Source organism: Scleropages formosus, chromosome 2 (assembly GCF_900964775.1).
Source record: "Scleropages formosus chromosome 2, fSclFor1.1, whole genome shotgun sequence".
Taxonomy (NCBI): Eukaryota; Metazoa; Chordata; class Actinopteri; order Osteoglossiformes; family Osteoglossidae; genus Scleropages; species Scleropages formosus.
The window spans coordinates 11,799,695-11,821,792 of record NC_041807.1 but is presented as its reverse complement, the minus strand read 5'-3'; the positions used below and the strand labels follow the sequence as shown (position 1 = coordinate 11,821,792).

Here is a 22,098-nt window from a genome sequence, read left to right as displayed (position 1 = left end):
AAACAGCAATACTAGTATAATTTTTTCCTCTCTCAGACTGTATGACTAGAACTGGGAAAATATCTATTGAAACAAAAAGTGAAACAAAAAAATGGAAAAGGAACACAGCACGGGCTCACTGTTAATTGACCTGCATCATAGACTATATTATACCACCACTAGAACCACAGAAATGACAGATTTTGTAAAATAGCATGAACAAAGGATCACAGCTAGCGGGTTTGGTGGTGTGAAACAGAACGTATCTCCATGCACAAGCTAGACCAGGTAACACCAGGACAGTAGGAAAGCTACCATGAATGCAATGTGTAAACTGGGATCCATCCAGGGCATCTATCTCAGGTTGCCCAGCCCATGACTGGTGCTTATGTAATGTGTCAGCCCCGGTGTGTGGTGTGGAACGTGATCTGCTCTGCAGAAATCCCTCACTCTCTCTCCACTGCACATGAGGCATAAAAAGAGAAAGGAGGGCTCAGTACAAGCTGTTAGTGGTACTCACCGGGGACAGGCTGAGACACTGCTGTATGATGAGGCCTCTGTATTGTGCCAAGCAGTAACAGGCACATTCATCCTGGGACCAATAAAACCCACCCTGACAACTCTGTACATAAAAGATACTATATTTGAAGTACATGCAGTGGAAATACAGTTAAAATCATAATGTATTTGGTAGTATTTCAACAGGGCATGGTCTGCATGTAAAAACCATGACAGCATGGCTTTTACATTTCAGTTCAATAGGTTAGGTGAACTATACCCTGGACAGGATACCAGTCCATCACAAGGTAGCCATACATGCACATATTCACACTAAGGGCAATTCAGAGTCACGAGTTAACCTCAGCTGAATATGTTTGGGAGGAAACCCACAGAGAATGAGCTGAATTCAAACCTTTGCCTCAACAGACCAGGAATATGATCTAGTATGCCACTGTGCTAATTGTAATAGTAATGATAATTATTGAAGTGGGGGGTGCAGTGGCGCGGGAGGTGTGGCCTGTGCCTGCTTTCTGGCGGGTCTGGGATTTGAGTCCTGCTTGGGGTGCCTTACAACAGACTGCCACCCCATCCTAGGTGTGTCCCCTCCCCCTCTGGCCTTGCGCCCTGTGTTGCTGGGTTAGACTCAGGTTCGCTGCAACCCCGCTCGGGCCAAGTGGTGTCAGACTGTGTGTGTGTTTGTATGTGTGTGTGTCTATGTATGTGTGAATTATTGAAGTGTGTTAACTCAGCGTCTGTAAATTACAAATAAAAATTTAGATTAATGCCATTGCAATGGAGTATCTGAAAGACCAGATGAAACCAACTGAAAGTTTATTTCCTTCATGTAATAACACAATAAGTAAAACATTTATGAAGAAAAATAACACCACAAAGAGCACATTGTGATAAATACTAGGCATGTTTATTGCATATAACTTTTGTATTATACAAAATTACTTAATTAACCCGCTAACCAAAACATATATAATAAATAAATTTTTCTAAAAATCCATGCATTATATCTCGAAAGATTTAAAAATTATTTCTTTCTCATTCAAAATATCTGTAATGCTTAAGAAATGGTTCATAAAAACCTATATTTATAAGTTATTACACAACAAAAAGATATATATATATATATATATATATATATATAATTTTTTTTAACCTTACTTTAAGGAATTCATATACAGAATTTCAGGGTATTCAGACTAGTTTACAAAAGACAAACGAAATTATAAAACAAGACTTTTGACCTCAGCATTGCTATATACAACAGTATGGTACATTCCAGTTTCTGTTTTTTTTTGAGGATCATGAAAATGGACCTGCAATTATTGCTGCCATATCTCCCAGGCAGTCATAGGAATCCTCACCCATGAGGTCATGAGGTTTCATTCAACACAAACAGTTTGACGTATTTTGGCACATGTGGTGGAAATACGGCTTGAGACGCAGCCATTATGTCTCTGATTTGGCATCTCTACAGATACAGACATTGCCTGGACATGGATGATAAGACTGCTTTCACGACATTACACCAAATATACAAAAACTACAAACAACCAATGTAAAAAATCCCCAGCACCACATTTTTAACATGCTCTGCTTTTGCCAAATCACTGTCCTTCCCTCTAGTAATTAAAGTTAGCAGCTGTGTGTCACTTGAGACAAAGGAACATTTTAGGCTCTAGAGCAGATAAACTGGATGGTGAGGAAGAAGTTCCCCACCACACAGAGGTACCACTGGCCAGCAAACCCTGTCAAAGAACCACACTTCACAGTTATGCTGGTGCATCCATGGGCTCACACACTGATTCACACACACACACACACACACACACACACACACACACACACACACACACATACACACATTGCATTTACCGATTTAATTAACAGTGGAGGTTGCAGTTGTATTTGGATTGGCTAAGTGCAGACACTATGTTAGACCACTCTATCCAAGTAAGACCAAAAGCCCAACAGTCAGCTCCTATCTCACACCATTCATGTAAAAGAGCAACAATAGAGGGTAAATCATTTTAGAACAAGGCAAACATACATGAAAATGGATATCCTTCAGATGCAAAAAGAGTCTCTCCATAGTGCTCCTAGACAGGGGCATTTTGCAAAAACAGCATCAGGTGTGTGTCCCAAGCACACTGTCTGGGGTGTGGCTCCCCAGAGAGGCCACTCCCTCTCTGTGTGTTTCACAACCTAATGGGCCCCAGTGCCTGGTGGGTTGTGGATCCAGTCCAGAACAATAAGGCTCAGGCTTCCAACCATGAAGACCACACCCATGACAAGAAACACAGAAGCCTGTGGACCAACAGAGGAATTAGAGGTGAAACTCAGAACATTTGAAGGGTTTTCTTGTTAGACATGCTGTACGTTATTGAACATTGCAGTCCACCAAGATTTCCCAGAAGGAGCTGTAGGCCACCTTGCCTACACACTTACTGTGATTTTCTGTGGTGACTTAAAGGGCACAGACTTTACGAGTCGGATGTAAAAGGCAGAAGGCATAATGAAGATCAGCATAGTGGCAGCAGAGGCACCTAATGTAGAACAGATTCACAAAAAACACCCCGGCAAAACCAATAATTATACAGCTTCATGACATACCGTAGAAGCACTGCTTCCTTATGTTACAAATGTTTGAGTTACACATTTTTAAAGGTACAAATATTTTCCAGTTTATTTTTAATGTACCTTCTAATTCCTAAAATTTCTGACTTTTGCGGAGTAAAAGCCATTCCACATTCAGTCAAAAGCTGCCAGTAAAATGCAATGTGACAAAATAGGAGTGTTGGAGCAACCAAAAATCAGAATGACATGTTGCAGACTTATGCGACTGGGTCAGCAAGTGGCTCTGAATAGACATCTGTGAATACGATATATTGATATTTTTAGCTAATTTTGAATTAGTTTTAACTTTAATTCAGCTATAAAATAATAACAATGTTAAAATGAAAAGCCATATGAATTATTCTTATATATTATAGCTATTAGCAAAATTTTTACAGACTAAGTTTTCTAGAACATTTAAAGTGTGTGTGTGTCTGGTAAGATAGCAGTTGATATCTGAAATCTGCTTTAACTCACCAATGAAGCCAAAGATGTCGCGAATTGTTGGGACAAATATCACTAGGAGGTTATTAAAGGTCAATATACAGGCAGCAATGAACATATGTCGAATCCAGCTGAACTCTTTCCCACTGAACATCAGGGTTACAATAGACGATCGAATCTGAAATAAAGATTTTATAAAACCCACAGTGTCAGAATGACAATTAAATAAGTTGAAATAACCCAAAAAGTTCTCACACTCACACACAGAGAAGCTGCTTGCCCCAAGCAGGGCTGCAGCTAGCCAGAACCTAACCCGGCAACACGAGGCGCAAGGCTGGAGGGGGAAGGGACACCAGTCCATCACAAGGCGGGACTCAAACCCCAGACCCACCAGAGAGCAGGCCCTGGACAACCTGCTGTGCTATCACACCCCACTCCAAAAAGTGCAATTAATTCAATTTTTAATATATAAAACCCTTCCCAACAAGGTTGCCTTAGTGCATTTTGCATAAGAATAAAAGTACAGATACAAAAAACACTACCAGTAACAATCAAAAAATAGCAAGTATTAGAATGAATAAATATAAATTTTAGAATTACATGTATACTATGTATTAGTAATAAGTACAAGTCATAAAAAGCAGAGATGATTGCCAAATTTTAGAAATACTTTTGAAACTGGAGCCTGATCTATTGTGCTGTCATGTTGCTGTGCTTTAGTGAAAAGGTGTCCTGTGGAAAGCTGCAGTTTCAACTCTAAAAGCACCTTCCCATGACATGTTGAATACATTTATTTAGTTGATACTTTTCTCCAAAGCATCTTAGAATGTTGGTCTATTTACTCATTCCTACAGCTGGGTCATATTACTGGAACAGTTTTAGAATAACTACCTTGCTTAGGGGTACTAGAGCCAGAGGGAGGGAATTAAACCCATAACCTGACAGTCCAAAGGCTGTCTGACTACTGCACTACCAGCTGACTCCAAAACACCACCTGCCCACGGATCCGTGGATTATGTCCATGGCGGTCTCAGAGTATGGGTCAGAGGGTTTTACTGTGGTATCCTGGGAATCCTGTGGGAACCTCAGTGCAGCAAGTGGTAGGGAACAAACTAGGTTTGCTTGAGACTTTCATGTCTGCAGCTGTCTCCTTCTCTCAATGTAATGCATAAATTGTACTTTTGCTGAGATGTACATCACTTTGGACAAAAGCGTCTGCTAAATGAATAAATGTAAATGTAAATGTATCCTCCCACTGTTGCCCTGTGAAATTTCTAACACTCCTGCTGTTTGTACAATTGCCCCACAGGCTGCAGTCCTTACCAGTCTCCTTATCTGCCATCAAGGCTACCCTGGCAATATCTAGTTAGCTTGTCACAGAGTGCCACCTTCTGGGCACTAAGCATTATTTTCATGCTCCAATTGAGATGCAAGGGGCTTAAGACAAACCCTTCTGGTTTACACTTAGTATTAACTGTTTACCAGAACAATTAACAATGACTGTTGACAAATCAATTGCACTCACACCTGAACTGTGATACCTAGACACACATACAGTACATGTACATATGGATGGATGAAAGTGCCATCAGGCCTGACTCATAGCAACCACTTGCATTGTTTCCAAGGCAAGGGAGGAACAGAAGTGGCTTGCCAGTGCCTTCTTCCCTGCATGTCTGGGGATGCAAATATGGGGAGAAACGTGCACACTCCACACACCCAGAGCTGGACTCAAACCTCACACCCACCGATAAAAGGCATTGCACTGCAACATGCACTGTAATATGGTCATCTTAGCACAGTGCCTTGAAATTATAAAGCAGTGGACTGCGATGCACATTGAAGGACAGTGCTATGAGGGACTGCGTGCCCAGCATAAAGCAGAGCACTGTAAATAGTGCTGAAGACTGCACTATTTACAAGTGCAGTGTAATACGGTACTTTGTGCCTAACAGAGTACAGCACGTTGTAAAGGTGAATACTGCAGCACAGCGCAGTGCAGGGAACAACAGTGCACTGTAACGTAATGCACTGCAGTGCAAGACACTTACGGGGAAGAGCACAATGGGCACGGTGAGAGTGACAGCTGTCAGCACTGCCAGTCGTACCAGGAGGAGCAGGGTGTCAAACTTGTAAACCTTGGTGAAGGTGTGCAGTAGCTCTGCCTCCACACTGTCTGTGAGAAAAACAATAAAAACCAGCACATGAATAATATTACTTGAATGCTGTTTGATGCTTCCAAAGGTTCTTTTTAAAATGTGATTGAGTGCTCCTCTACCTTAATGTTGGGATGGCAATCAAGATATTTGTGTGAAACATTTAGCAAAATATTTCTGTGGCATACTCATGCAAAACCTGAACTCTATTGCAGGATGAACTGAGTGTAGGATTAAACCTCTCCCCCAGCTGCTCCTGGGTGTGTGTCTGTGTCTGAGTGATTGTGAGCGTATGTGTGGACTGTACCGTAGAAGGTGAGGTAGCCAAACAGTGCTGACAGCATATACATAACAAGCATGGCAAAGATTGACAGGTTGGATACATTCTGCATCTTCCTCCGGGACCGACTGTGGAGAGAATGGGGTAGCCATCAGACGACAATCCTTCAGAACCTACCTGAAGTCCCATAACAAGGAGAGAAAGCAGACCCTTACTCTTTGAGCTCACTGTAGATGGGCAGTACCTCTGGGTGGCACACGAAGGCAAAGGCAAGGATGGGCATGGTGTAAACTGTCTAAACGCAGACAGAGGTTTGCTGTTATGGTGATGCCATGGTGACAAGCACTAACGACTGTCAGCACCCCCCTCCAGTACACCATCCTACCTGTGAGTTGAATACAAAAAACTTGGGCTTGCACGTATCATCATCAGCGTCATGGGCCCTGTACTGCACCACTGGTGTGTGGTCTGTGGGCAGGCTGGGGGGAGAAGGTGGGGTCACCGCTTCAGCTCGAGAGAACTCTACAACACCGGAGTCATTGTGGAGGAAGTGTGGAGACAGCAGCAGCGAGGCGTTCATGCTCTCGCTAGACGAGTTGTGATCAAGCATTGGCAGTGGGCAGGGGACTTGTGTCTTCTTGTACATTACCTGAAACACACAAATTTCATAGCATTTATTACTTTCACTTATTAAATTTACATTTATTCATTTAGCAGACGCTTTTGTCCAAAGCAACATTAGTATGTAGCGCTTATCTAACACCTTTATCCAAGGTGACTTACAGTGTTAGATGCACTGCACTAAACTCCCTACAATCATTCATCCATCAGTCCACAAGAGCAATGCAACGCACACATACACACACGACAGACAATTTAGAGCTACCAGTTCACCAGAAACGTGTGGCTTTGGATTGTGGAAGGAAACCAGAGCAGCGGGAGGAAACATACAAATACTATGAGAAGATGAAAACTTCACAAAGACTGTGCAGGGTTCGAACCTACGTCTAATTCCACATCCCAGACAACATGAGGCAGCAGCACTAGCACCAGCACCTGCTGCACCATCATGCAACCATTATTTATATGTTGTCAGTTAACAGCAGAGATCACAACTGTGTATTGTCATCCATCTGTGGAGCTGGATTTTTGTTAGTTGCCTTGAATTTGCAATTGAAGGCAGAGTGCTTGACAGGCTGATAGCCAGGAAGCCTTGTTCCCCTCCCCCAGCACCCTGTTTCATCAGAAATCAGAAGAACCGCTTATGTTCAAGGTCACATGAAACCAACCAATCACGTCCAAGCTTCAGGCAATCCCACCCATCAAACTACATATAAAGGAGGAAGCATCCAACACAAATCACACAACTTGCGCACTGATGTTGTCACCTCGATTGGTGATGAAACGTTCGCAACCTAAATGCCAAGCTCGGCGAACAACTGAACACCTCAGCCCTGTTTCATGTTTGTCTTTTCAGTCCAAGCCAGTCAGAAATCTGATGGACTCACCACTCCCAGGAAGAAGACCATGCAGGAGAGGGAGAAACCACTAGTGTAGCCCAGGTAGCCTGTGGAGAAACATCACAGTTTACCAGGGTGGCATCAACCTGCCATTCTTCATCTCACATCAACCATGGTATACCTACTAAACCACATAGCTCCCTCAGCCACACTACTTCATACTCATCCCACAGCTCATGACATTGCCACAGCACACCATAGCACACTGGAAAACAAGAACCCCAACCCAGCGTACCTATGTTTTTGAGGAGAGCCAGTGGCATGATCACACCCACAGATACAAACACCACTAGGTAGTTTCCATTTAGGTACCATTCACTGTTGGAGACAAAGGAGCAAAGGTCAGATGAAAGGAGTGGATTTGGGGGAAAGGGACAATTCCAGGATTTTTTAAATGAGGTGGCACAGGGGGGAAACCAGTCAGGGGGGCCCGTGGATGGGGGGTGGTGACAGGACGCTGGCTAAGCTATCTACATAATATAATGGGACTCTTGGGAGCTTAAACTGTTATATCCATGAGGGTCGTCTTTACTGGGGCAATCAAGCTCCAGTACTGTTGCTGTTATATGGAGTTCACGTATGCATATTACAGTATTACTGCAGAGAACGACAACACTCCTGCCCCCATATTTCAAAATATATAATTGAGTATGCTCATACCATGAACACACACGTGGTCTATGGTTGACTCATCTCTCTCTTCCTCTTTGAAAAATGTGGTACTGTGATTCCACATTGCAAATCAGGCAGTGATAGACAGTGCTCTGATCCAATGACGTTGAGTATTGTCAGATTGACAGTACTCTAGTCCAATGGCGTTGGGGGGGCACCAAGAGGGCCAATCATATTTCGGGGGGGCTTGGGGGGGAGGGGTGCCACCCTGTACCACCCCTTTAGACATGCCCCTGGTGGGGGACCTAGAAAACATGACGACTTGCTCACCCAGAAATCTCTTCCAGTCCCAGGAATGCCCTGATAACCTCAGGCAGCTCGTACTTCACAATGAAGAGATAGCTGGACATGGCTGTAGGACAGAAGGACAGGCACATGAGACACAACACAGAGCACTTGTTTTCCTAAATTTAACAACACACTGACACGTACCTCCGATATTCTGCATTGTTATGCAGCCGAACGCGGCCATTTTTCCAGGCCAGCCGAAAGCCCTCTCTCCCAGCTTTTCGTAAATCAGGGAGCCTGCAGAAATAAGCGGAGGTTCGAGGTGAGCATCTCATAGAAAGGGCCTTACACGAAGCGTGCTATAGTATTGTTTGCCATTGGAAAAATAGGTCACTAACCGCCCTCCTTGGCTGTCATCAGCAGAAGATGGACAGAGTATAGGGATAAAATTGCCACAGCAAAAAGAAGGCTTCTACAAGACAAGAAATATATGCAAGATACACAATTAATCAGATACAGTGATTTCACAAACATCTTGAACATCTCTCATTTTAACAGACCACTGAGCAGTGTCAGAATCTGGTAGTTCGGGGAAAGAAGAAGATCTGAGAGGAGGACGCTGTTAGTCATTTCTCTCTGCTTTTTTTACCTACAATTCAGCCAAACTCATGTCTACCATTCAGCTGGGCTTCTGAGAACCTAACCATAGAGCTAACAAAGTTCATCACCATGGGTTGTGACAAGCAACAAAGACACTTGTTTGCACTGTTTTGGGCAGTGAAAAACTTTCAGGAGACTATAAGCCTTTGCTCTATGATTCTGGTGTCAGTCTGCTACCTTGAGCTAATATGTATACGTCAGTGGGTCTGTGACAAAGTTCAGGGTTATTTTTCAAGCACTGTATGCATTTCCATGGGTAAGCAGGTCTAGCTATGCATGCTGATCCTCCCTAAAGTAGTAAGGGGTAAAAACTGCTAACCACTGCTTCCAACAGTAGAAACACTGTGAGAACCTTTTCATTTCATTGATTTTAATCATTTACCTGACACTTTTCTCTAAAGCAACTTACAGTGTTAAGGTTACAATTATAACTGGAACCAAACTCCTTGATAGGGGGCGGTCCCTCTCCTACTCAGAAGTTGCATGGGGTGAGAGGTGCCGGGCAGGTGTGGGGTACTCACAAGCCCCGGCTGGCTGCCATACAGTAGGAGTTTATCCTGGTGGACGAGAGGGTTTTAACTTGTACCTCCGGGAGAGCTTCTCCCATGTCCCGGAGGAGGTAGGGGACATGGAGTCTGAATGGACCCTGTTCAAAACCTCCATTGTGTTAGCAGCCAGGCACAGCTGTGGCCAAAAGCTTGTTGGTGCCAGCCAGGGCGGCAACCCGAGAACCCGCTAGTGGACACCGGTGGTGAGGGAAGCCGTTAAGCTGAAGAAGGAGGCCTTTAGGGCCTGGTTGGCTCTGGGGACTCCTGACTCAGCAGAGAGGTACCGGCAGACGAAAAAGGCGGCTCTGGTTGCAGAAGCAAAATCTGGGGCATGGGAGGAGTTTGGAGAAGCCATGAAAAATGACTATCAGTTGGCTTCAAAGAGGTTCTGGAGAACCATCCGGCAGCTCAGAAGGGGTTGGAGAAGCTTCGCTCAGGCTGTGCTCAGCAAGAGTGGAGAAACTCTGACCTCTGATGAGGACATTGTTGGGAGGCGGAAGGAGCACTTTGAGGAAATCTTAAACCCAGGTGATATGCCTCTCTTACAGGAGTCAGGGCCTGAGGCTTCCGGGCTGTCAGAGTCCATTTCCCTGGTGGAAGTCACTGAGGTAGTTGGTAAGCTCCACGATGGCAAAGCACCGGGGGTGGATGAGATCTGCCCAGAACTGCTTAAGGCCCTGGATGTTGCAGGGCTGTCATGGTTGACACGCCTCTGCAATGTTGCATGGACCTCGGGGACAGTGCCTTTGGATTGGCAAACTGGGGTGGTGGTCTCTATCTTTAGGAAAGGGGACTGGAGAATATGTGCCAACTATCAGGTATCACACTTCTCAGCCTCCCTGGGAAAGTCTATGCCGGGGTGCTGGAAAGGATGCTCCGGCTGATAGCTGAACCTCGGATTGAAGAGGAACAATGCGGATTCCGCTCTGGCCGTGGAACAGTGGACCAGCTTTTTACCCTCTCACAGATAATTGAAGGGGCATGGGAGTTCGCTAATCCAGTCTACATGTGTTTTGTGGACTTGGAGAAGGCCTATGACCATGTTCCCCAGGAAATTCTGTGGGAGGTGCTTAGGAAGTATGGGGTACTGGGGCCACTAGTGCGGGTCATTCGGTCGCTGTACATACGGAGCGAAAGCTGTGTCCGCATACTCGGCATTAAGTCAAGCCTGTTCAATGTGGATGTTGGAGTCCACCAAGGTTGTGCCTTGTTTCCACTCCTGTTTGTGGTCTTCATGGACAGGAGATCAAGGCGCAGTCGAGGCCGGGAGAGCATTCTGTGTGGGAGTCGGAAGGTGACGTCTCTTTTTGAGGATGATGTTGCCTTTTTGGCACCATTACATGGTTGCCTCCAACACGCATTGGAACGGTTTGCAGCCAAGTGTGAAGCAGCTGGGATGAGGATCAGCACCTCAAAGTCTGAGTCCATTGTTCTCTTACGGCATGCCCCCTTCATGTAAAGGGAGAGAATTTGCTGCAGGTGGAGGAGTTTAAGTATCTTGGGGTCTTGTTCATGAGTGAGGGGAGAAGGAAGCATGAGATCGGCCGCAGACTGGGAGCAGCAGCAGCAGTAATGCAGTCGCTGTACCAGACTGCAGTGGTGAAGGGGGAGCTGAGCCATAAGGCAAAGCTCTCCATTTACCGATCGATCTACGTCCCTACCCTCACCTATGGTCATGAACTTTGGGTAATGACCGAAAGAATAAGATTGCGGATAGAAGTGGCTGAAATGAGTTTTCTCTGCAGGGTGTTAGGACTCACTCTCTGTGATAGGGTGAGGAGTTCGGACATCTGGGAGGAACTCAAGAGTAGAGCCACTACTGCTCCACATTGAGAGGAGCCAGTTGAGGTGGTTCAGGCATCTGATAAGGATGCCCCCTGGGCGCCTCCCTTTGGAGGTATACCGGGCACGGCCAACTGGGACAGGGCCCCAAGGTCTGCCTAGGACCCGCTGGAGGGATTATATCTCACAGTTGGCCTGGGAAGGGCTGAGGATCCCCCAGGCTGAGCTGGAGGAAGTTGGGGGGGACAGGGGTAGCTGGGTCTCTCTGTTCTCCCTAGTGCCACCACGACCTACTAGGACAAGCGGGATAAAAAATGGATGAATGGATGGACCTTTGGATTTCAAGGCAGTAGCTCTAACCACTAAGCTACCAGCTGTTCCCTCATCTTGTCTATTTACAAATTGCTCTTCATAGGGCTGCACTTACTTTAGGTAAATGATGTCACTCTCCCTTATGAGCTGAATCTCATAATAGACTTCTGTGTTATGAAAGAGTGGAGGGAAGAGAAATGATGGCCTGTACTGATCTGCTTAACGGTAGACCTCCATTAGTTATTCCCAGCAAATGACTCAGTATTTGGGTTTGGTGAAAGCTGTAGTGGCTTGTGTGTAGAAAGTGGTTTCATTGTGCCTCTGCCATCAACAGGCAATGTAGTGGATCGGAGACCACAAAATCCCTCCTATCTGCTGTAGATGTTGCTACAAAGATTACACACACACACATTTTCAGAACCGCTTGTCCCATATGGGGTTGCGGGGAACCGGAGCCTACCCGGCAACACAGGGCGTAAGGCCAGAGGGGGAGGGGACACACCCAGGACGGGACGCCAGTCCGTCACAAGGCACCCCAAGGGGGACTTGAACCCCAGACCCACCAGCAGGACTGTGGTTCAACCCACTGCGCCACCGCACCCCCCCCGCTACAAAGATTAGGTCGATGAAATTTAAGAAATGAAAGAGCGGCATGATGGTAGTAGTGCCTGGGTGGTGAAAGAGGAACCTGGGTTTGATCCCCACTCAGTCTGTGCAGAGTTTGCATGTTTTCCCCAAGTCTGTATGGATGAGTGACCCAATTTAAGTAGTGTATCTAGTAGTGTAAGTCACCTTAGTGAATAAGGTGTGTGGGCTGATAACATTACGTAGAATTCATTGGAAGTTGCTTTGGAGAAAAGCATTTGCTAAATAAATAAATTTAATGTAAAAGAGTTTCATTTCCCATCTCCAGCCATGTGCTAGAACTACATGAGGTGCAGACCATAAGCACTCACATGAAGATTACAATGCCGGTGTTGGCCATGGCATAGGAGAGGCCCAGGATTCCACTGCCCATGATGGCATTGCTTAGGTTGAAGACTGACATCCCAAAGGAGGTGTGGCCAGGATGCTGTGAAAAGGAAAAGGAATACATGCACATTTCAGGTAACAATGACTCAAAAAAGGGATTTGCCAGCTCGCTTCAGGGCTAATAACAAAATAAATCATATGCGTACATGCTCCTCATGGTACTCATCATACTTCTTCTTCAGAATTCCATTGGTGAGAAACTTCTGTCTCTCTGCATCTTCTTCAGCAAGAAACTGACTGAAAGGTAAAGGGGAAAGAGCTGGATCAGTAAGGTTTTTGTATTACGTGCATGAAAAAGTCATATTTTATACTGTGCAGCCCCAGAACTCTCTTCTTTTGGGGTAATGGCAGATAGCTCGGTAACTGAAGATGCAGCCAACATACACATCTGATTGTGTCAGCAGTTCCATGTTTAGGACCAACCTGTTGACAGTGGTCTTTTCAGAGCCGATGGGTTCGGTGTATTGACCCTCAAGACTGTCTGTGCTGCTTTCATCTGCTTCTTTTCTGACCATCTGTATCTCCATCTGGTCCATGGCTACAGTTGCTACAGGCTTTTCCTGTTTGGAGTAGAAGAAATACTGCTTAAAGAGTCCTTCAGCATGTTTATCTCAGTTTCAGATCCCTATATTCTGTGAAGAAAATTGGCTGGGCGTTACTGCAGGACAGGCAGTAATATCCCTGGAGAGAACAGCTGTGTATGAAGTGGTAACACTCTACTGAAGCACAACCCCACACTCACCTGCCTTTGTTTGCAATGTCCACTTTTTTTTAAACTACTTTTGTGCAGCACATTTCTTAAGAGACTACATTTAACAGACATATTGAAAGCTGTTTTTTACATTTAGCTGTGATGGGTATCAGTGCATATAGAAAGATTCCAGTGCATTAAACCTTTTTCTCCTAAGTCATTATGAAGAACAATGACTTGCCAGGTAGTGAACGGTCTTAATAAAAACTGTCAACATGATAATAAAAAGAGTGACAGCAACGTTGTCTTGTAATATCATTATTACATCATTATTGCTTGACCTCTAAAAAGTATAAAGAGAATACTTATAAAATAGTCTGTGAAGAAGCATTCAAGAAGAATTTCATGATACTTGTACACAGTACTTGTACCTATGACAATAAACTTGAAACTTGAGAATATAAACATACCACACAACAAACAACTATTTAATGGCATTGCTGAAAGAACATTTAGGATGGCAGAATAACACGGATAAAAACTGAACCACAAGCCCTGTGCAGTGCCAATATAACATTAAGAGAATGTATAGCATAGGTCTTTTGTATTCGTTAGAAGATTTAAAGAACATAAAACAATAAAATGACCTGTGTACTTCTACATGGACATGTGGCCCTGTACACAAGGACAGCCAGGTTATCAGGTGCTATTCATTCAAAGATTTGTACTTGTCTTTAATCTTAAACTGTAACACAACTGAAAGCGTAACCACTCTCCATAATGAAATGTAATGAAGAATTACCTCACAAAGTGATCTTCTGAAAACAAAGCGATGCTGACTCTAACAACTGGACACAAGTGGCTGCTTCAGGCTAAGGAGGTGAGCAAACCCTTTAATGATGAGAGGGAGGACCCTGGTGAGCCAATCAAAGCTATCCCCTCACGCCTTGCCCCTACCTATGTCATGAAGATGGTCAGACAACCACCTCCAAAATCCAACCAGCGTCACACACATCATTGCATCACCTCTGTTTGCTCATGCTAGGTCCATGGTACAGGGACAACTGTGTCCATCCTCTGACCCCACGAGTGCCCTCCAATGACTCAGCACACCCTTTCTCTTACACCTCATCCTTGTGTTTAACTTCAGCTGGAGGCTGACAGCATCCTCCAATCAGCTCCTCCAACAGTGCAGGTCAATGCAGAAAGTCATGATTCAAGGCCCACACCCGTGTTGAAGGCCAGACCTGGCCAAGCAGGTGAAGTGCATGCCTGCCACAACATGTCACAGAAATCTGACCATGAACCATACAACTCTATAGCCATCCATGAGTATGTGTGGTACAGCCTACAGCGAATATGAAACATCACAATATTAACTGTCATCAGCAAAACGATCCCAATGGTTATTTGTGTCCTCTAAAGCAAAGACCTGAGACCACATAAAAATTTTAAATGGTAAAGATTCATTTAGAGTGCAAAATGACATGCATTGCAGAGAAGGCAGCCAAACAGAAGCTGTACCTGTTCAAGATGATACACTAATTTACATACTAAAGCACCTCGTCTTACCTCTCTTCATCAACATCCACAGAAATGCCTGGAGACCAACTGAAGCAGCGCTTCCCACTTCCTCACACGGTCAAAGACATTGACAGCTCTTTTAAGAGAAAAGTCCCCCCTGTGATGTGACCTCTGTCCTGCTCCATCCACTTTCCCTGCTCCTCTGATGGGCTGGTCCTCACACTGCAGCCCTCCTTAGAAGGCTGGAGGGCTGGTACACTGGTCTTTGCACCAATCACCACCCCTGTCCTCCAGGACATTCAGCTGTCTGGCATAAAAGCAACCTGACAGCAATCGCAGACTCCGCCTCTCCAGGTACAGAGGCTGGTCCTAAATGGTGACACTCCAGGTACAAACAGTAATCCTCAACTGGATTACATAGACGCTAAACACTGGGTACATAAAATTGCCATAAACCATTTTTTCAGTTGGTGGTGGTGCCTGCAGAATTATCTTCTGCAACTGTTGTTTTTCCATAATGATCAGCATTAATCTGAATATAGCACAGGGAAGTTGTACATCAGTGGGTTCCTGTTAATTCCAGGATACGTCCAGTCAGTGGGAGCTGATACCAGGTTGTCTGCTGGCAAAATGTAACATACAAATTAAGCACAAAAGTGCACATTTCACACGAGAGCAGATAGACCACACAACCATGTGGACTCTGTGCCTTGTAACCCAGTCCCAACACATTCCTCAGCCCCCCTGCCTCCCATTTGTCCAAATGGTGCAGTGAAGTCTCCCACAGTGTCATAAAGCAAATGTTCCAACGGAGTGAGCATTTCCCAAATAAAGCCACCACATGGTCAACTTATGTAGCTGTCATTCTGCACACAAACAAGTGCAAAGAGAAATTCATGTAACCACTTATCTTTGTAATATTTATCAAAATGTCCCAGACTGATAAGAACCAGGTTCTCTACAGCCAGTAATTGGGTAGATGAGAAGATGCAGTGCCGCTGTAAGCTCACAAGAAAGCTTTGTCACAATGATGGCATGGAGGGACAGCTGGTAGCAGCAGCCTTCCAGCAGCCTTCTTGGGAACGGGCTAAAAATACATCTGTACAGAGTTGGCAGGCCACACTGCAGCCACTAGCTAGAGCACAACGAGGGCCATGAAGGTTTGATGTCACCATTACTTCTGGCATTCTAGCTTCCTGAATAATACTTGATAGGAAAAACCCACAAAGTTATTCCTGGTCAATCCAACTCCTCCCCACAGTTCACTGCTTATCAAATAGGCTCCAATAATTCACATGTGTATGAAAGAATAATGAATGAAGTCACCTCAGACACCGGGTCCAACCTCTCCATCTCAAATATGAAAGCATTTATAGACCATGTCCTCTAAACACAAACAAAAATGTTGATTATGAACAAAGTATTGAGGGCCCTTTACAGTTATTTACTGTATGGAGAAGAGACTGAAATGGTACGGTCAGACTCTGTTGTTAATTAGGATTACTTTTTCTGCAGTAACAATCCAGCTGATCGTTAGAACTATTAATGCAATCACGTATCATGTTTCTGAAACATGGTAAAGAAATGGTTGAGATGACTGAAAAGTTGCAGTTTCTTTTTGATGAGGTTATTTCCACATTGACCGCAGGTGTTCCTTGTGTTTGTCAGCTGAATGCAGTTCCTGGCAGACAGAACTGAGCGGTTATTCACAGACTTTCAAATTATTGATCTGTTTATTGCAAACCCTATTGCAAGAGGCAGGGGTCATGTGGGGTAACAGAGGATTTTGGCCTTGGTTGCGAACTAATCTCACAAAAGGCAAACAGCAGGGCAGAACCCATTGAGGGACGTTGCAAAGGTCATCCACCAAGTTTCTTCATGAGATTCCAGGGGGTGGTATGGTGGTACATTTCATCCAAAAGACAACACTCAGTCCACCAGACACCAGAAGGGTATACTACTCACTCTCTAAAAAAGGGATTCAGCAGTTTTGAAAGAGAGAGGGAACTCATTTAAGCACCATAATCAAAATCAAGAACTTATTGGGCCTTTGATTTTGACCCTCTTGTGCATAGACCCACCAAGTGGCCAAAGGCAGAGGAGCATAGCAGTCTGACAGGGGAATAGTAAGTGATCATGTGGTTTATGTATCAGGGTGCTGACCCTTTGATGGACTTGAAGACTGTAACCAGAGTCTTGAACTTGATACTGGCAGCTACAGGGAGCCAATGGAGAGAGGCAAACAGGGCAGACACATGGAAAGTCTTTTCCAGGTCAAACAAAATCCTGCACCTTGCGATTCTGGATCAGCAGGAGATATATGTAGATCCTGTGGATGTTATGCAGGATGTACATGCAACACTGTGATATGGCTTCAATGTGTTGTGATAAGCAGATATTTGAATTCATTAATACATTCATGCTCTTGACCAATGAAGCGGATGAAATGAGCACTTTGTATAGTGTGACGGAGAGTTCCTGACAGGTGGATAGACCAGTTGTGAGGTGAAGGATCTCAGTCTTGGTAGGTGGTGGTGAAGCAGAAATATCCAGGAGGCAAGCTGCAATATTAGAAGACCTCACATTTAATCACTGATCACTTCTAATCATTGATTTTGGCTCTTTGATACCCCAGAACCTTCTACTGCCCTACAAGTCACTGATGTCTGTTGCACAAGAGGTAAGGAGTACACTGCTTGTCTAGTAAACACTGATGCTACAATGAAAGTTGTCACACAGGCTGACTGGAGACAGGAGATAAGTAGTGGACCCAGTTCCAGGTTGGTTTTATTCTTTCCACAAGGTTCACAGGGCAGGACACAACCAAGGCCAGGGACAGGCAAAGGTCTTCCAGGCATAGACATCACAACACAGGCAAGCCAAAACTCAGTGGTTGAGGAAAACATGCGAGGGTCAAAAACCAGGAACAAGAGAACAAAGCAGGGCACGAAGAACAAGATAAAGATGCTGAAACTGCAACTCCACAAGGGCGTTTGCAAGAATCCACACGCTGACACGGAGCTCCTTTTATCCCGGGTCTGATCAATTAGCTGCAGGTGTTGCCGCTCTGCTTGGTCCTGGGGGCTTGACAAAAGTAATCGCAAAGCACTGTATTGCCATTCACACAACTAAGCTGGAGGAATAGTTGAATTACAGAAATATGTAACAATGGAAAAATTACCACCTCATCCAATCACGGGGAAAAGGAAAAACTGTCCACTTTTGGGGGCCAAATATATATACAGGCAGTCCCCAGGTTATTAATGAGTTCCATTCCTCAGTCTGTCTTTAAGCTGGATTTGTATGTAAGTCAGAACAGTTAGGTATGGTGTGTATCTAACGTCACTTTGTCAAATGTTTGTCTTAGTATATAGTATACTATATACCATATAGTATATATCATGTAACTTTCTAGGAATAAAAAACATTAAAGATGCACTTCTGGATACACTAAAACATGTTTAATATAACAATACAGTAAAAATACTTAAAATAATATTAATAATAATTGTAACTCCAGTATTTATCATAAAGAGAGACATTGAAAGAGAAAATAATAAATGTTGCTACTTTCATGATGAACATAGGACACGGAGGAGGCTGGACCCAAGTGCAGGATCATTTATTCAGTATTAAGGGATCAGATGTATTCTTGTGGTCAGGGACGGGCGGATGGTTGGTCAGTTGGTCGGTGAACTAACAGAGGCAAAGACCCGAAATTGTGGTCAAGGGACAAGGCGGGCGGTTGTTATCAAAGAGACATGGAACGGGACTGTGAATGATGAGGGACAGGACTTGAAGAGCAAAGCGAAGTAAGTTTGAGAACGCACAGGGGACGATTGTGTTGAGTGAGATTCCGCAACTGAGAAGAGGTTGAGAAGTGTTTTTTATAGCTGAGTGCTCTCTCAGAGAAAGAGTGTGTGCGCGTGTGCAAAACACTAAAGAAACTTCCAATGTTCGTTGGCCTTTCGCTTTATTATTTCCACTTTAGTTTCAGTCATGATTGTTTTCCTTTTCTTGGATGCATCACCATCACTTGCATCACATTTACGCTTTGGTGCCATAGTTAGGAGGGTAAAAACAAAAAAAAATTAAAGCCAAATACGTGCTCAGACTGAAAAGAAGGAAGTCTTTGTCCTACTTCAGGTCCAGGAGCCGACAAACCACTGTAGACGCGCTATGTTTTGATGAGCGTTGCAAAGTAGCACCCGTTTGTTATAACGAACCATTGTATGTACAGTAACTTGAACTTTTAATATAATAGGGTTAATTATGAAGTTTTCATTTGATTATTTAAGGGTGAAAAAAAAATAACTTCTGGTCAGTAAGGGGGTGGTTCATAACTATGGGTTGTACGTAAGTCGGATGTTTGTAACCCGGGGACTGCCTAGGATATAAGATGTGAAACACAAGACCATGAGCAAAGGCAAGGCAAAGCATGCTCCATAGGATATATAATATATATTTATTTTATAGTATAAAATATGTATAAGTATAAAAGTGTGTGTGTAAGTATGAAAGTATATATTTATATTTATAAAAATATCCTTGTAGTTACAACAACAAAAACAGTTTTCAGAAGCCCAGCTTACATGTATCAATATACCTATGAGGATAAAACTCTGTGCTAATTTACTTTTTGAACCTTATGATGTGCACCGCTCAGAGCTCTTATTACTACCCAATTAAAATGACGCTTCGAATCACGTGGGTTCGTCCGCACGCGCTGTTGTTTTCGTCCAGCTGGTGTTTTCAGTCGCTGATTTCCTCAAATTTTCTGGTGTTTTAGCTACGGTATTGTGGTAATTAGTATTTGTGAACCTATATCAATAACGTTACAATAAACATAATTCTCATGTAGTTCTTAAACGTTTCTACTTCGAATTCTATTGTTTTCTTACCGAATTTTCACTTTACCACATGAAACTATAAATCAATACATTAGCCTTTGCATATGATATTGTAATTTAAACGCGTAATTTTAACTTTGATAGTTGTTTATGTTACTACTATTTGCCATTACATTCAGTGATATACGGGAATTACGATTTAAAAGTAACATTAGTGCAAAAAACATTACTAAGGATTCTGTAAGGTCTGGTACGGGAGGAGGTCCATGGGGGGGGGGGGTGACACCAACCCTAGTGACGCCACTGCAGAAAAATAAAACACCAAGTGCACGTTAAGGCGCAACCTCGGCAGGACATACCAGATAGTGGTGTGACGAGCGACAGTTGCTCCTAAAAACAGCTCATGTAGACTGTCACCAAAGTGTATTCGCCTTCACATGTTACAGTAAACAGCTGGACATCATAATAAGAATAAATGACATGTAGAGATCCATGACATCACATGCTCATCTATGCCGCAGATTTTCCTTAAAAGCGTTTAATGGTATGAAATAAATGGAATGCAATGGCCACCGCAAAGACACACGAGATACTGGCTGGATCTTGTCTACACACACACACACACACATTTTCAGAACCGCTTGTCCCATACGGGGTCACGGGGAACCGGAGCCTAACCCGGCAACACAGGGCGTAAGGCTGAAGGGGGAGGGGACACACCCAGGACGGGACGCCAGTCCGTCGCAAGGCACCCCAAGCGGGACTCGAACCCCAGACCCACCACAGAGTAGGACTGTGGTCCAACCCACTGCGCCACCGCACCCCGGATATTGTCTATTTGAGTGCAAAATGAATCACTTTTTTCTGCGCTGCTATTATTTTTGAGTTTTGCTCACATTAGTATCGAGTTGCACACCAGAGAACACTGGACACACAGTATTAGTATGTATATAAAATAAATAAATAAAGAAATAAAGAAATAAATAAATAAAAATGTGACAGACAGAGGCGCAGTTCCAGCGGACTCACCTCGTAGGACCGGGACCCGAAGAGGAGCGCGGTGCCGTGGACCATGTGCACCGACAATGCCCATTTAATCGCACCCGCTGCTCTGCGGAAATTTCCACCATATGGTCTTGAGCGCCTCTTCGACGGCACTTGAACTGCGCGGGACCAGTACAGTCAGCGCAAGAGCTCGCGCTCGAGACCCACGCGTGTGTACAGTGGGTGGGAGCTCATAATCGCAGCGCTTCACGGGAAGTATCCCTGCTGCTACACTCGACCATCTAGTTTCAGGTATTATTATGCGATTGGCAAACAAGATTATGGAGAATGAGAGCTGTAAACTTAATAAATGAATGAAGAGTCAATTAACGGGCTGAAAATTTGGGGGAAAAACGGAAGAATAAATCCAGGATTCCTGTGAAAATTACACACACACAGAGCAGGTTGAAAAAATAAAGCCAAGTATTAACACAAAGCATTTTCAGTTTGCAGTTAATTGAAATCAAAGTTATCAAATAAAAATGACCAGAACAAAATTTTTAACAGCTGGCAAAATTCCTTTTCTTAATTCTAAGTTCTATTTTCATTTTCCACATATGTATTGCTATTTATATGAATTTCAGCATGTAAACATCTTCAGCAGTGCAAGTAGAAGAGATGAAGGAGCTGCCGGTGAGTCTTCAAAGGGGAGTCCGGCTGGTCATCAGCTTGCTGTTTGGAACCACACCTTGTGATAAGAGAAGACCTTCTGAAATGCCAAACACAGAGGAAGCAGAGAAAGAGATTAGATATATCATGATTACATTGGCTGGGTTCCTGCACCACATATATGCCCTTGTACATGAAGAACCTCTACAACTGGGAAAACAGTGGCAAAGTTTAGTCAGATCTTGATATGACAAGTGAAGCTTTAGTATTAGCTACTCCTATATTAAGTTAGATTGTTGAATTCACTCACAGATTGTGATGTTTTCTGGATAATCATCTCAGCTGCCTATTCTACTGCCTGGCAAACTAGTGGCCTGTTGCACAGTACTGTGAGCAGTTTTGGCTGAAGTGCAAATAAAATGATTAGTCTCACCTAAATTCTGTTACTTACACCTACTGAATATTGTACAGTCTCCAGTGTACACAGTGTTGTACTGTAGTACAGTGGAATCACTCAAAAACTCTGGAAATAATTGATCAAACAATGCCAGTGTTGCTAAACAAAGTAGGTTATTCATAAACAGCTATATTTTGTCACTTGTCACTCTTTGGCAGGACAGTATGGTTTTAATAGAGAA

General features: G+C 43.9%; 1 protein-coding gene across 3 annotated transcripts; it reads right to left on the bottom strand.

Moving 5' to 3' along the window:
- Positions 1 to 1,682: 1,682 nt before the first annotated feature.
- Positions 1,683 to 20,976, bottom strand: LOC108931627 (sodium-coupled neutral amino acid transporter 4-like). 3 transcript variants are annotated; one of them, XM_018747531.2, is made up of 16 exons: positions 20,837 to 20,976; positions 13,166 to 13,302; positions 12,889 to 12,979; positions 12,667 to 12,782; positions 8,807 to 8,880; positions 8,613 to 8,705; positions 8,451 to 8,532; positions 7,744 to 7,826; positions 7,497 to 7,555; positions 6,374 to 6,637; positions 6,204 to 6,283; positions 6,016 to 6,116; positions 5,604 to 5,728; positions 3,586 to 3,730; positions 2,941 to 3,038; positions 1,683 to 2,799 (listed from the first exon to the last, which is right to left on the bottom strand). In XM_018747531.2, exons 1-16 carry the CDS (start codon positions 20,879 to 20,881, stop codon positions 2,698 to 2,700), a joined length of 1,695 nt encoding a protein of 564 aa, XP_018603047.1. In that variant the 5' UTR covers positions 20,882 to 20,976; the 3' UTR covers positions 1,683 to 2,697. The 3 variants fall into 3 exon arrangements, with proteins under 3 accessions (XP_018603047.1, XP_018603050.1, XP_018603049.1); XM_018747534.2 differs by lacking the exon at positions 20,837 to 20,976 and adding an exon at positions 15,006 to 15,146; XM_018747533.2 differs by lacking the exon at positions 20,837 to 20,976 and adding an exon at positions 14,236 to 14,317.
- Positions 20,977 to 22,098: the final 1,122 nt, after the last annotated feature.